The sequence below is a fragment of the Schistocerca cancellata genome, chromosome 3 (assembly GCF_023864275.1).
Source record: "Schistocerca cancellata isolate TAMUIC-IGC-003103 chromosome 3, iqSchCanc2.1, whole genome shotgun sequence".
Lineage (NCBI taxonomy): Eukaryota > Metazoa > Arthropoda > Insecta > Orthoptera > Acrididae > Schistocerca > Schistocerca cancellata.
Window position 1 is genome coordinate 186990624 of NC_064628.1, and position 13658 is coordinate 187004281.

The 13658-nt window shown below is 40.2% G+C and overlaps 1 protein-coding gene across 1 annotated transcript in view; it reads right to left on the minus strand.

The window, feature by feature from the left end:
• Positions 1-11193, minus strand: part of LOC126176192 (organic cation transporter 1-like) — a 180318-nt gene extending 169125 nt beyond the window's left edge. The window contains exon 1 of the mRNA XM_049923336.1: positions 11148-11193. Coding sequence (XP_049779293.1) covers positions 11148-11189 — 42 coding nt within the window. The 5' untranslated portion in view covers positions 11190-11193. The remainder of the gene's footprint in view (positions 1-11147) is intronic.
• Between the last annotated feature and the right edge of the window lie 2465 nt (positions 11194-13658).

Consider the following 13658-nt stretch of genomic DNA (forward strand, 5'->3'; position numbering starts at 1 on the left):
GAGTGGATAACTGTATGATAAAATTCAAAACTTAATAAAGCGTAACTCATCCATAATCCCACAAAATAGGTTTTTCTATCACTATAGCTATGACATATACCGATGTCCGATCTAATTTTATTATATAGTGAATGAACTGGCGTATCTGAGAAGTGTGGCCGAGGTGCACCATGGGCTGGGCTTTGCATCGCTATATTAAAAGCAGCCTAATCTCATTTGACAAGTGGACAGTGACAGTGTTGCTGACGCTGTGCCACTGTAACTGAAAAGGGGAGGATATCACCCAGGTATGCAAAGCAGAATGACAGTCCCTGCAGCAGAGAGTCAATGAATCTCGACCTTGTTAAAGGCATTGCTCAAATCGAATGTCATAAAGATTCTCGAAGAACCCGAATGTAGCGACTGTAGCAGTCTTTGGAATATCTCCATCCGTCACAGGAATTTACATAAAACCCTTTACATAGTCCAATACGCTGAACACAATTGTACCACTGACAGGATACTTGTATTTCAATAACAGAGTTTCTGGATACGCATGTGGAATTCATCTAGCTTTAAAAAAAATGGCTCTGAGCACTATGGGACTTAACTGCTGTGGTCATCAGTCCCCTAAAACTTAGAACTACTTAACCCTAACTAACCTAAGGACATCACACACATCCGTGCCCGAGGCAGGATTCGAACCTGCGACCGAAGCGGTCGCTCGGTTCCAGACTGTAGAGCCTAGAACCGCTCGGCCATTACGGACGGCCATCTTGGTTTTAGCACGACTATTTACCACCCGAGTTTTAGCCCTAACCTTTTTGAGTACCAGATGGAGGAGTTAAGCCCGAGGACTACAAGAAGTGTGAATAACATCTTCGCTGAGCACTCAGTTAACTTCGCCTTTTCGATTGCGAGATTCGTGCCGTATCTCCCTCGAGCCAGGTGGTTGGCTAATGACTGGAAACTAGTCGAGAAATTCCGCATATTTGCTTTTTGCCGCCTGCAATAGCTTGGCGCTATGAATCGCTGCACTAAGTCGGAATCCATTAGTAGGAACTTCGGTGACACTGTTAGCGAGCTGTGCGTTTGCTGCCTCAGATAACAGGGTGGCAGGATAATGGTTGGAAACTGATTGAGCAACTCGGCGTATCTGATCCTGCACTACATTGGTGCTATGGGTCGCCGCACTGCGTCGACATCCTGCAGTAGAAATTCTGGTGACACTGTCGACTAGCTGTGCATTTTCTGCCTCGGATAACAGTTGGTAACACGCCAGGAAGTCGACTCCGATTACTGGTCAAGTGACATCCCCTACAATGAAATTTCAGACAAGACACGGAGCAGCCTCACGGAGCTCAATATATCGCATGCCGTAAGTAGCTATCCATGAGTCGTCAGAAATCCAGAACGAAGTTGGGGGCCGGCAGTTGAGTCGATGGGAAAAATTCATAAATATGGACCCGTATCCAAAAAGGAATTTCAATTTCGTCACTAGTAAAGAGACGCTGAGAGACTGTCAAGTAATCGGATGTGCCTATGTCAGAGACTGCCACTGCCGTCTGCATAAGGGCAAGGTGAAGTGCACTTGCGCACTTGATCCCCAAATGAAGCCAATACTTTGCAGGTGACAGCACTGCGCCACTTAGAACCGACGAGCTTTTCTGCGGTACCGATCTATATTATAGAAACTGCGTCGAGACAGCAGCTCACTCATTTGCTTACCCACATCGTCCACTTTGTCTGCCGTCCGCATCACTGCTGATACGAGACACTGTTGCGTGGTGCCGCAGCGGTACCGATTGCTGACGGCATTGTTGCATCCTGATCCTGTGAGACAGATCTGCAACGGCCTCCAACAGGAATTTCTGGCTGAGATGCCACTACGGCTGTAATCTGACCAGAAAAACGCCTCTCCCAGAGCATACGAAGTCGTGTGTTGGGTACAGTTCCCACATCAAATTTACTACGCTGGTGCCTCAATGGAAGGGCACCCACACCCGGAAACAAGGGGGCCGCGGCCTCTTCCTAGTTCTCAGTGCAAGAGAAAAAAAAATGTATGCAGGTTTTTAAAATGGTGGGAAATGTAACTTTTATATGGCTACTTACAAGTCGCCATTTGTCTTCCAAAATGTTAAAAGTACTTCATACACGCAGGTATAACCTGTTCCCATCCCCCATCCACAAAAGCTGTGCCTCAGGTACTGCGACGGCTGACTGTATCCGATGTATTCTTGCGTTAACGCGTGACGCACACGCTCCTCCTGTGATGCAGATGGTTGGTGAACAGACTCTGTCTTTATTCACGGTATGATTCTTCTGCAGGAGGTGCTGCGATGACGTCTTCAGCATCAACCACAGAGTGCTGTTCGATCTGTTTGACCAACCGAGCAAACATCGTAGAATCCGTAGTTACTCTTGCTTAATGAAAACTAGCTTCCACATGCGCAAACCAGACCGCCATAATGTGACGCCGAAATTGTGGCCGTCGAACAGCAAATAGTGACACTGTCGAAACTTCAGTGCCTGCGGTGTCTTTCATTTTAGAATTTTGCGAATTCTGTAATTAAACTCTAGAGTTTATACTTCTTCTTTTTAGTATCTACAGGATGACCACATCACGGTTGACACTGTCGCAGTGGCTTTGGCAATATCTGTCTCGAATTCTTATTTATGTATGCAGGTACGTCTGCCAAGACAGAACACAAATTACTGGCACTCATGTAAGATAAGATTAGATGTACTTTTCGTTCCATTGGACACATAGTGAAGAGACCCTCCAGGAAGTAAGATACGTCAGAAAAACCACAACACACAATACATGCTACGAGAGAAAAGAAGTATGCTAACGTACCTTCCACGGATCTCATGTAAAATGGTGCTCATGGATGTATAATAAGTTAGAAAAATCTTACCATATTCTCATTTAATAGGTAATAAGTAACTTACCACAAAACATGTAAAAGTTCATTATACTGAGGTACGTATTCTTACGCTATTGTAACCATGAATCATGATTCTTCCAATGAATCTGTCGGGCATATGTCTTACTTGTTATTAGTTTTGTATGGTCATTCCAGTTTAAATCGCTCCGTAAGCATATTCTTAGATACTTTGTGGAAGTAACTATTTCCAATCGTCTGTTTAGTTGAATATCTAAAAAACAGATGTTGGAGAGACAAACATAGGTACAAGGAGGGTAATTGCTTGGATTACAGAAGAAATATATCAGTTGGTCAACGAAGAAGGAAGTGCAAAATTCTGCAGGAAAAGACAGCAACACAAAAATATAAACCCATTAGGAATGAAATAATTAGCAAATTCAGAGCTGCCAAGGTGAAATGGCAACAGGAAGACGTGAAGAAATCGAAATACAAATGATCGTCGGAAGGACGGACTCAGCATATAAAAAAGTCAAAATAAACTCATGTGAAATGAAAAGTGAGGGTGGCAACATTAACCCTGCTGTTACTTCAAGGTTAACATGACATGAAAAGGAATTGTGTTCTTCCATAACATTTTTTCTATTTGAATGACATTATTCCAAACTTGAGGACTTTATTTCTGTAAACATTCCAAATACCATGAAGTTCAAATTTTAAAAAATTCTTTTCTCCCCCTTGCTAAAACTTAATTTGTAGTTCTTTTGTTCCTTGGGTATACATGACCTGGGCAGCTTAAAAATTCACAGAATGTACAAATATCATAGGTCATAGTCAAGTTCTATTTCTACATGCCTGAGGTACATGCATGACGGTTTCTTATGACAAAGTAAGTACTGTTGAAATGTGTGAAGGTTACACAACAATGCAAGTTGCTAATTGCCATTAAATTATTATAGCACATTATTACAAACTGTTAGTATCTGTAAGAGCTCTGTGGGATAAGCTGGTGGAAATAATTTCAAAATTATATAGTCCTGGGTTAAATGTAACCGTCGATGAGCAACGGAAGGCTTTCCAAGAGTGTTGTCCATTGAAACAATATATATCGGGCAAACCCTCAAAATATGGCCAAAATATGGACATTTTGTGACAGCGCTACTTCATATGTTTCGAAGACACAAATCTACACAGGAAAATTACCCGGAAAAACACCAGAGAAAAATCAAGGTATGAGGGTTGTCATGGATGTGGCACATGATGAGCTAAAAGGACAGTTACTTCACATCATATGCATCAGGCCGAGCACTTCTCAAAAGACGTCTTGCAGTGCTGGGTAAAGTGAGAAAAAAATAAGAACAAAATAGTACTATATCAATCAAAGAAGATGTCCACACTTGGAAGTTCTTTATTACTGAGGATATCATGATCATATCTTACGTTCCAAGGAAGAACAAACAGGTTGTCCTGATGAGCACAATAGACAACAGTGAGGCAGTAAGCAACAGAGAATACACGAAATTAAAAATGATATTGGTCTACAATGCACAATCTCGTGCATCAGGGGTAGTGGGGAGGGGCATAGATTCTGGTTTTAGGGAGCTTCGGGTATGTACAATGTTGCTGGCTACAATACTACTTGGGACACTCAAAATTGGTATTCGGAGCTCCCCTGTGTACTTTTATACTTTCCCATTATAGCAATATTTTTATATACTTTAGTTTATTTTTATTCAGCCTGATTATTCTGGCTATTAATGTAAGCAGTTTATCAGCAATTTTAAAACACCAGTCGTTTATAATATCAATCATGGTTTGTTGTCATGACAACCAAGTGATTGAAGACTGTCGTAGCCCCTGCAGGCGCCATCTGCCGAGAGCTGCTTGTATTAGCCTTAGGGATCTTGTATGGTTTCCTACTCAGTGTGATGCGCGCAGCCAGACTACACCTCCGGCATGTTACTGATGTAGAGACTTTCTGTAGCCCTTATCCCGTTTGGTTTGCATTGGACTGCGCCACATGCCGTAATGAATCTGCTGATTTTTCCTCATTTCTAGTGTGGCTTGTCAAGGGAAAAATCGAGTTAGATATTTTTTTACAAGAACCATTCTGTCATCCTCTATTTTATAGGACACCGTGTTTTTAAGGCTTTGACACGGGATATTTACATACTGTGGTATTTGTATGCGCGGTATGGTTCAGATGGCTCTGAGCACTATGGGACTCAACATCTGAGGTCATCAGTCCCCTAGACTTAGAACTACTTAAACGTAAGGACATCACACACATCCATGCACGAGGCAGGTTTCGTACCTGCGACCGTAGCAGCAGTGCGGTTCCGGACTGGAGCGCCTAGAACCGCTCGGCCACCGTGGCAAGCTATATGCGCGGTATCTCATGTACCCTTAGCTGTCAAACATCAGTAAGTTGTTTTACATTCTGTTGGAAATCCAATTTCACTAAATGGGGTCGCGCCACTGCAATGATATTTTTTATTTTTTCCGTAGGTCCAGCCGACGATGCCTAATTAAAGCTGTAGAAGCTGTAAGTTGCGAGGGGGGCTGTTAGCTACATTAGGGGGGGGGGGGGGTTGGGGTTGTTTGGGGAAGGAGACCAGACAGCGAGGTCATCGGTCTCATCGGATTAGGGAAGGACGGGGAAGGAAGTCGGCCGTGCCCTTTGAAGGGAACCATCCCGGCATTTGCCTGGAGCGATTTATGGAAATCACGGAAAACCTAATTAAAGGTCAAGCGCCTCACTTGGAAGTAATAAAACATTTTAACACTGCAACCAAGACTGCTTGTTTCATCACTCCTGGCTGCTCCTTACACTGCAGCCAGAAAAGTACTGCCACGAAATGAACAGTCAGTTTATATTGTCAGGAGAATACAAGCAGTCCATCAACGCCAAGCTGCGGTGACAACCAAAACTGTAAGCGTGCCAGATCCATCAAGTTGTGAGAACGAGAAGATCAATGAAGTCTTCAAATTGAAACAAACATGTTGGTAAAGCTCATATTAGATACCAACTACTCTGACAAAGGAAATAATTAAAACTCTATTCTAACCTTTCCCATCTTTGATATTTTATACGCTAAATGAAACAGCTCATTGAGGGACAGAGCTTACACCGTTATTGATATTATTGTAAAATCTATTTTCATTGTACAAAATAAATATACATTTAAAATTATAATAACTGTTAACAATTTCTAATCATCATGTGCTTAAAGTATCACACCGAGAGCACATGTGTATAATTGCTTTTTAAGGTAGCTAGCAGGGTTAAGAGATCAATGGAAATCCCACTGTTTGTAACGCCGGAAATGCATAGCCTCCTATTTCCATCTATTGTACTATTTTTTTTTCCTTGCTTTGTTACCTCAAGATATGACATTTCTGTCTCTTTGTATATTGTAATTGTTTTACTGTTTGTGTATATATATATTTATACATTTATGTCGATGTATAATTGGTTTGTTTCGTAAATATTATTTGTATTTTTACGCTGGGTCTTGCCTAGGGAAAACTGCTATCGAACGATTACGTCGATAGGTCGTGTGAAGAATCAAAGTGTGTAGGATCTTTGGTAGTGTTAACTCTGCCGCGTGGAGCGCGGGCTGAGAGAGAGAGTGTGGGGGGAGTAGCGAGTGGAGCAGGTGTGTTGTGTGACGCTCCCGCGAGTTGCCGCGCTTTCGGGGTTTGGCAGCATGTAATTGCGCTCGACTTGCGATGATAGTTTCTGACATGGTGTCGCGGACGGGAAACATTAACTAGCGCACATCAAGAGCCCGTTTCGTCTGGTGACCGCGTCGAGAAGAAGGCGCGCCAACATCCAGCTTCTGCCACAGCGACGGCCGACAATGAGTGACTGTCGCCACCTCCTCGACCGACGGCTTCAAACCTTCAATCAACCGACAAGGAAGACTGGACGCACGTAAAGTTTTAGAACTGTATGGCAGACCTCAGCTTTTCAAACTGTTCCATTTACGTCACTATAATTACAGCAACTTAGCATGAACGTTTGTTGCTCATTGTCCCAATTGCATTACCAAGCAGAGTCCCTTCCTTTTCCGAAATGAACCCGAGTGTCGTTGAAATTCAAACGCCAGCATTAAAGTAATATAGCTAACTCGTTTTCACTGCTTTAATTTCAAAATTCGGTTAAAGTATTTATAGCTGGCTACACTATTTAGATTACACAAGCACAAATTAAGAGTGCGAGTTTTGTTACCATATTTTAGCTTACCTGTGACTGCAGCTCAGCTTGGTACGTACTAAATCTTACTATTGTTAATTGTTCGGAATCATTTAATTCAAGTTCAAAGTTAAATCTCTTATTTCTAAATTGCGTAGATTCAAGTAGTTTTTGAAATGATTGTTGAGGTAGTCCAAGACTAACCGTATTTTACTGAATTTCGATGTGCTTCAGAAAGAAAGCTCACTATTAACTTCAGTCACTAAATTAACTTTCGATTTTCCGGTTTTATTAATTCTTTTGCTAAATTAAGTCAGGGTGTAGCGAAATTTATTACTTCTGACAAACTTTCAGTTTTCACACTACACGTGTCAACCTTCAGTTGCCACGCTTCTAGTGCTAATTATATGTGTAATAACCTTTCTTTTTCAGTTACTATAGTAATTGTCCTTAGGACTGGCGACCGTGATTTCCCCCAAATCTCAAATACCTAATTACCGCTAGTTAATTGTTAACGTAACAGCTGCACATTTACTTTCTTTATTAACTTTACCCCTTTTCAAAATTAATTTCCACCAGTTTCATTAGCACATTTCCTTTCATTTAGATGTAACCATTTCCTCCCTCTTTACCGACAGGTTAACTTCGGTGACGATTGCTTTTCCAAAACTCCCATTAGGTACACGCGGTTTCATTTTTCACTGTCATTAAGGTCGGTAAGTGAGGGGGAGGTTACATGTTAAGTGCGGGGAACTCATTTGTGGAAAAAGTATACTGGGAGTCTCTATGAGGGGAAGACTTGACTGATGACGTGATAGAAGAAGAAACCGGTATTGATGTAGAAGAGATAGAGGGTCCAGTATTAGAATCAGAATTTAAAAGAACTTTGGAAGATTTATGATCGAATATGGCAGAAGAGGTAGACAACTATCCATGGCAGTTCCTAAAATCATTGTCAAAAGTGGCAACAAAACGACTATTCTAGTGGGTGTGTAGAATCTATGATATTGGCGACTTATCATCAAACTTTCAGAATAATATCATCTACATAGTTCCGAAGACAGAAAGAGCAGAGAAGCGTGAGAATCAGCTTAACAGATCATGCATCCAAGCTACTAACAAGAATAATGTACAGAACAATAGAAAAGGAAAATGAGAATCTGTTAGACGACGATCACTTTGGCTTTAGGAAAGGTAAAAGCACAAGAGAGGCCGTTCTGTCGTTGCGGCTGATAGTGGAAGTAAAACTGAAGAAATATCGATAAACATTCATTTGTTGGCCTAAGAAAAGCGTTAGACAATGCAAAAATGCAAGGTGTTGGAAATTCTAAAAAAGTAGGATTCAGTAATAGGGAAGACGGGTAATATACTATGTACAACAACCAGCAGAGAACTATAAGGCTGGAAGGCCATGAACGAAGTGCCGGGATTGAAAAGGTTGCACGACAGGGATGCAGTCTTACACCCCTATGGTTCAGTTTGTAGATCGAAGAAGCAGTAACGGATATAAAAGAGAGGTTTAAGAAGAGGATTAAAATTCAGATTGAAATGATCTTGATATACAGATTCGCTGATGACATTGCTGTCATCAATGAAAATAAAGAATTATTACAGGATATGTTGAATGGAAAGAGCTGTCTAATGAGTATAGAATATGGCGTGAGAGTAAATCAGGATAAGACAAAGGAAATTAGAAGTAGCAGAAATGAGAACAGCGAGAAGCTCAAAGTGAAAACTGGAGATCATGGAGTAGATGTTGTTAAGGAATTCTGCTACCTCGGAAGCAAATTAACCCGTGACAAACAATGCAAGGAGAATGTGAAAAGCAGTCTAGCACAAGCAAAGAGGCACTCCTAGCGAAGTTAAGTCTACTGTTATCTAACACACGCCTTAATTTGAGCAATAAGTTTCTGAGAATGAACGTTTGCAACACAGAATTGTGTGCTAGTGACTCGTGGACTATGGGGAAACCTTAACAGAAAAGAATCGAAACGTTTGAGATTTCTCGCTACAAAAGAACGCTGAAAATCAGATAGACTACTAGATAAGGAATGAGAAGGTTCTCCGCAGAATCGGCGAAGGAAGGAACATATGGAAAAGACTGACAGTAAAGGGGACAGGATGACAGCACATGTGTTAAAACGTCAGGGAATAACTTCCATGGCACTAGAGCGAGCTGTACTGTAAAACACTATAGAGGAATACAGAGACTGTAGTACATTCAACAAATGATTGAGGAAGTAGGTTACAAGTGCTAGCCTGAGACGAAAAATTAAAAAAGAAAAAAAAAGAAAAAAGAAAAAGCCTTCCCTCAGGCGAAATCAGAGGAACATTACGTACTACCTACACAAAGCTGAGGCTTAGGCCTATGCGTTGCAAAAGCGAGAATCCATTGCTTACAAGAGCTGTGAATTACCTTGGTACTGGCTGTACTTTGATGATAAAGATTTTGTAGGTAGAAACAAACTCATTTACGGCGAAAAACCATAGCAATTCTCCTGACAGCAGCTATGAAATTTCTGCTGTTCTTGTTGCGTTCTTGCATGATATTTAATATTATTTAACGTGTGTTATGTGAATGCAGGAGCGAGAGAACATTAGCAAGAAAATGGAATAAATTGAAGTCACATGCCGTATAGTAGGGTACAGTATTGGACTAGAGTGTTGCTGGTTAGCAGGTCCGGTTAACTGGCGAGCAAATCGGAGCTGGAGGCTACTGCTCTCGCACCGGTTATTTATTATGCACTCGTAGGAGGCAATGAGGAAACGCGTGAGGCGGTCATTTAACAAACGACATCGGACTTATGTCGACATTGTGTGTTCAAACTGGTACACTTCTCGTGTCATACGGAGAACGAGGTACGTTGCAAATTAAATAACGGAAAGTCATGGATTCTTTTAACATAATTGTCTCAGCTGAGAGTATTTTTATGGTTCTGATCGAAGAACTATTATTTTAAAATATGTTAAAACGGGAACTGATACAGCTTCTTTGGGCGGTGCCATGCCGCATGTGTTGATAGTCTGACTTCCACAATAATTTAGAGCGATCCTATAAAGATTATTATGATGGTAGGGGGGCCAACATTAAAGAAATCTTGAAGTATGAACCGGAAAAAATTCCAGAAAACGATTTTGGTACATGCAGTTGTAAGTAAGCTGTTTAGATTTTTATATTGGTAATGCCACGTAGCGCTCTGTATGAAAATCACTGGCTGTGCTGTGTGCAGCCTGTGGCTAGTTTGCATTGTTGTCTGCCATTGTAGTGTTGGGCAGCGGCAGCTGGATGTGAACAGCGCGTAGCGTTGCGCAGTTGGAGGTGAGCCGCCAGCAGTGGTGGATGTGGGGAGAGAGATGGCGGAGTTTTGTAATTTGTCATGAACTGCTATATATATTATGACTATTAAGGTAAATACATTGTTTGTTCTCCATTAAAATCTTTCATTTGCTAACTATCCCTATCAGTAGTTAGTGCCTTCCGTAGTTTGAATCTTTTATTTAGCTGGCAGTAGTGGCGCTCGCTGTATTGCAGTAGTTCGAGTAAGGAAGATTTTTGGTGAGGTAAGTGATTTCTGAAAGGTATAGTTTAATGTTACTCAGGGCCATTCTTTGCATGGATCTTTGATAGTCAGATTGCGTTGCGCTAAAAACATTGTGTGTCAGTTTAAGAATAGTCTTGTATAAATTGATCTAAGGGGACGTTTCACAGTGAATGATTAATGATATTACGATAATACATTGCTCCCCATTTTGTAGGACCATAGTGATTATTCCTCGAAGTGAAAATAGTTTATCAATGTGTTTAGTGTCTCAAAAAATGTCTTGAGTGAAACAGATACCTCACCCTATTGTGGGATTCGAGTAATAGACACTACATCGAAACCACGCAACCCGCAGTTACGGGAAAACAGATACGCAATATCCCGTAGTTTAAGTAACGGCCGTCTATATGGATAGCTCGTGCAGGGCAAAGACAACAGTCGAGAACGTATTTTGAAATCATTTTGCTATTACAAATAATCGTGTTTAGTGTAAAAATTATTCCTCTAAGTCGCGGAGCGTCCGTCATGACCAGTTGCTCTTACCTGTACAACAAATGGGTCGTCGTGGCGTTTATCCTGTGGCATTAACGACGTGTGACTGCTCCGTGTGCGAGGTTTAGTGAAAACACATTTCGACGTGTAAACAGTAACGACTGTTGCCAACATTTTCTGATACGTCGTATCATCTTCGCTTCGCGCGTAATACCGCCTAGTGCGTCACAGTTTATCATTGCTGCCTAAAATAGAGCCTCAAATACTTGTTTAGTAACGTGATAGCGAACCGGCAAATAGCTACCTAGCCGAAGCTAGGTCCGCCATAATTACTATTTCAGAGGTGGAAAAGAATTTTTCAAAACATTAATACACGCCGTTATGGTGAAACATATTTGGGTGAAGGCAAACACGTAACTTTTCGCGTCGTTCGTGTCACTCTTTTCTATTATTATTATATGAAAAGAGCAGCGAAATATCTTTTAGTAATGCTGTGCTATGAATTTCTTTATCATCATTACTTTTTAACAAAACAGAATATATTGAGTTCTTATTGTTCTGTATCTGGCCTTCTATTAAAGGAACATTTTTCGTGACTCTAACTCATTCTAAAAATCAACATATCTTCCCTACTTTATAGTTATTGAAAATGAAAATTACTTTGTTATGAATACTGATGTTACAGTTCGTATGATTGTTCAACAACAAGATTTTGCAGTGGATTTTGTTTCTCGGTAAAACACCATTCAATACCACGACTAGCACAAGAACATGAGACTCTTATTGAAAAAATACGTTTTCACTATAAAGTTTGCCAGATCAGAACCGAGCACAGCAAGATTCCTATTAGATTTTGAAGGTACATTATCTTTTTTGTACTGTTAGCTATATATTATCAGCAGCCCGCGTCAACCTGCAACACATCATAAAAATCTGCTGCTCTGCACTGCGAGTCCGGAAGCTAAAAGAAATAATATTATTTCACTATTACTTTCCCGCTTCCTTGCGGTATGATAGATTCTATTTGAGGTAGTTTGAATACGCCGTGGCAGCGGCTCTTTCGTTCGCCGCGCAGCTCGGCGCCACAGATAATATTTAAATAACTGAAAAATGTCTCAACAGGATGGGATAATATGCAAGCAAGCTATAACAATTAATAATGCAAGTTTTCATTTAAATAACTCTATTCAAACATTTAAATACGTTAACTGTTACACACCTTTAAAATGCGCACGTAATGGCGTACATCTTTCAGTCTTGAGAAAAGAATGCTACGCTAGCGTACAATACAACGTCACAGGATATCCTACTCGCTTAACTCCAAGAAGAAGAAGACAGAGAAATTAATGTTCGTCATGTATTATATACTAGTCACATATTCTAATCTTTGTTTGATATTTATCGTCTGTGGCGGTTTCATTACTCGCCGACACAGATATTCTCTAAAATAAATAATAAAAAAATACATAATTTTATACAATAACAAAATATAATACATATGATTTTCTCGTTACTACATAATATGTTTTTTGCTACTAGGCGTTACAAACTATGTTTTTGATGGGTAGTAAGATAAAAGGTGCATATTGATAATCGAATTTTATACGAATACGAGCACGAAGATTGAAATCTAGGATGATTCCCTATCTATTTTCTGCTTCTTTTTTGCAATGGAAGGATGATCAAAAAACAGTTAACGGTATAGCAATTTTTCTGTTTGGGCCACAGGCGCTGCCATGAAGTTATTTGATTAAATTCTGTGTCACGTAGGTAGATTGTACGATTTATGTGAAAATGATGTGGAACGAGTCACCTTACATGCTACATACATGTGAGTTGTTTGAATTTTTGGCTACAACTACGTAGCTGCGACAAAGTGAACGGTGAACGACTGTAGATCAGATGATTAAAGAATTTATTGTGCAGTAGTAATACTTCCGTGTAGATGATACTTTTTTCAGGAAATTTATCTAAAATACATATAGCATGCAATCAGATGAAAAAGAAGCGGTGACCCAGTGAAGAAAAATGGTTCGAAAAAAGAATCGATCACCAGTGAACTAGGTCCCAAATCTGTACTTGTATGCCCTCCTCTATATCATCAATTCAGAAATTCAGAATTGTGATCATAATTTTGTCATAAAATTTTGCAAAACTATTAAAATCGCGTACAGATGACACTAAAACTGTAGCATGTCTATCAAGAACTCTAAAAAAATGTATTTCTCTCGAAGGTTGGGTGCCACTTTCACAAGTAGTGAAAGTGGGTACGTCATTATTGCAATTATATCATAAACTGTTATCTACAGACGACGATATCGTGAGTGTTTTCTGTAGAACTTTAGCCAAAGTATTCAAAATTGTGATCAATATAGTTTCGTCAATTCGGCAATTTATTTTTCTCAGAAGATTAAAGTTTTCTCGGACAGTATCGTTTCTTATCTCGAAAGTCTACAGAACTACTCAAATTTTGTACAGAGAACTGTAGAACTAAAGTACAGTGTGTCTATCAAGAACTCTAAAACAAATATTCATCTCGAAAGTCCGGTGCCAACTTTACGT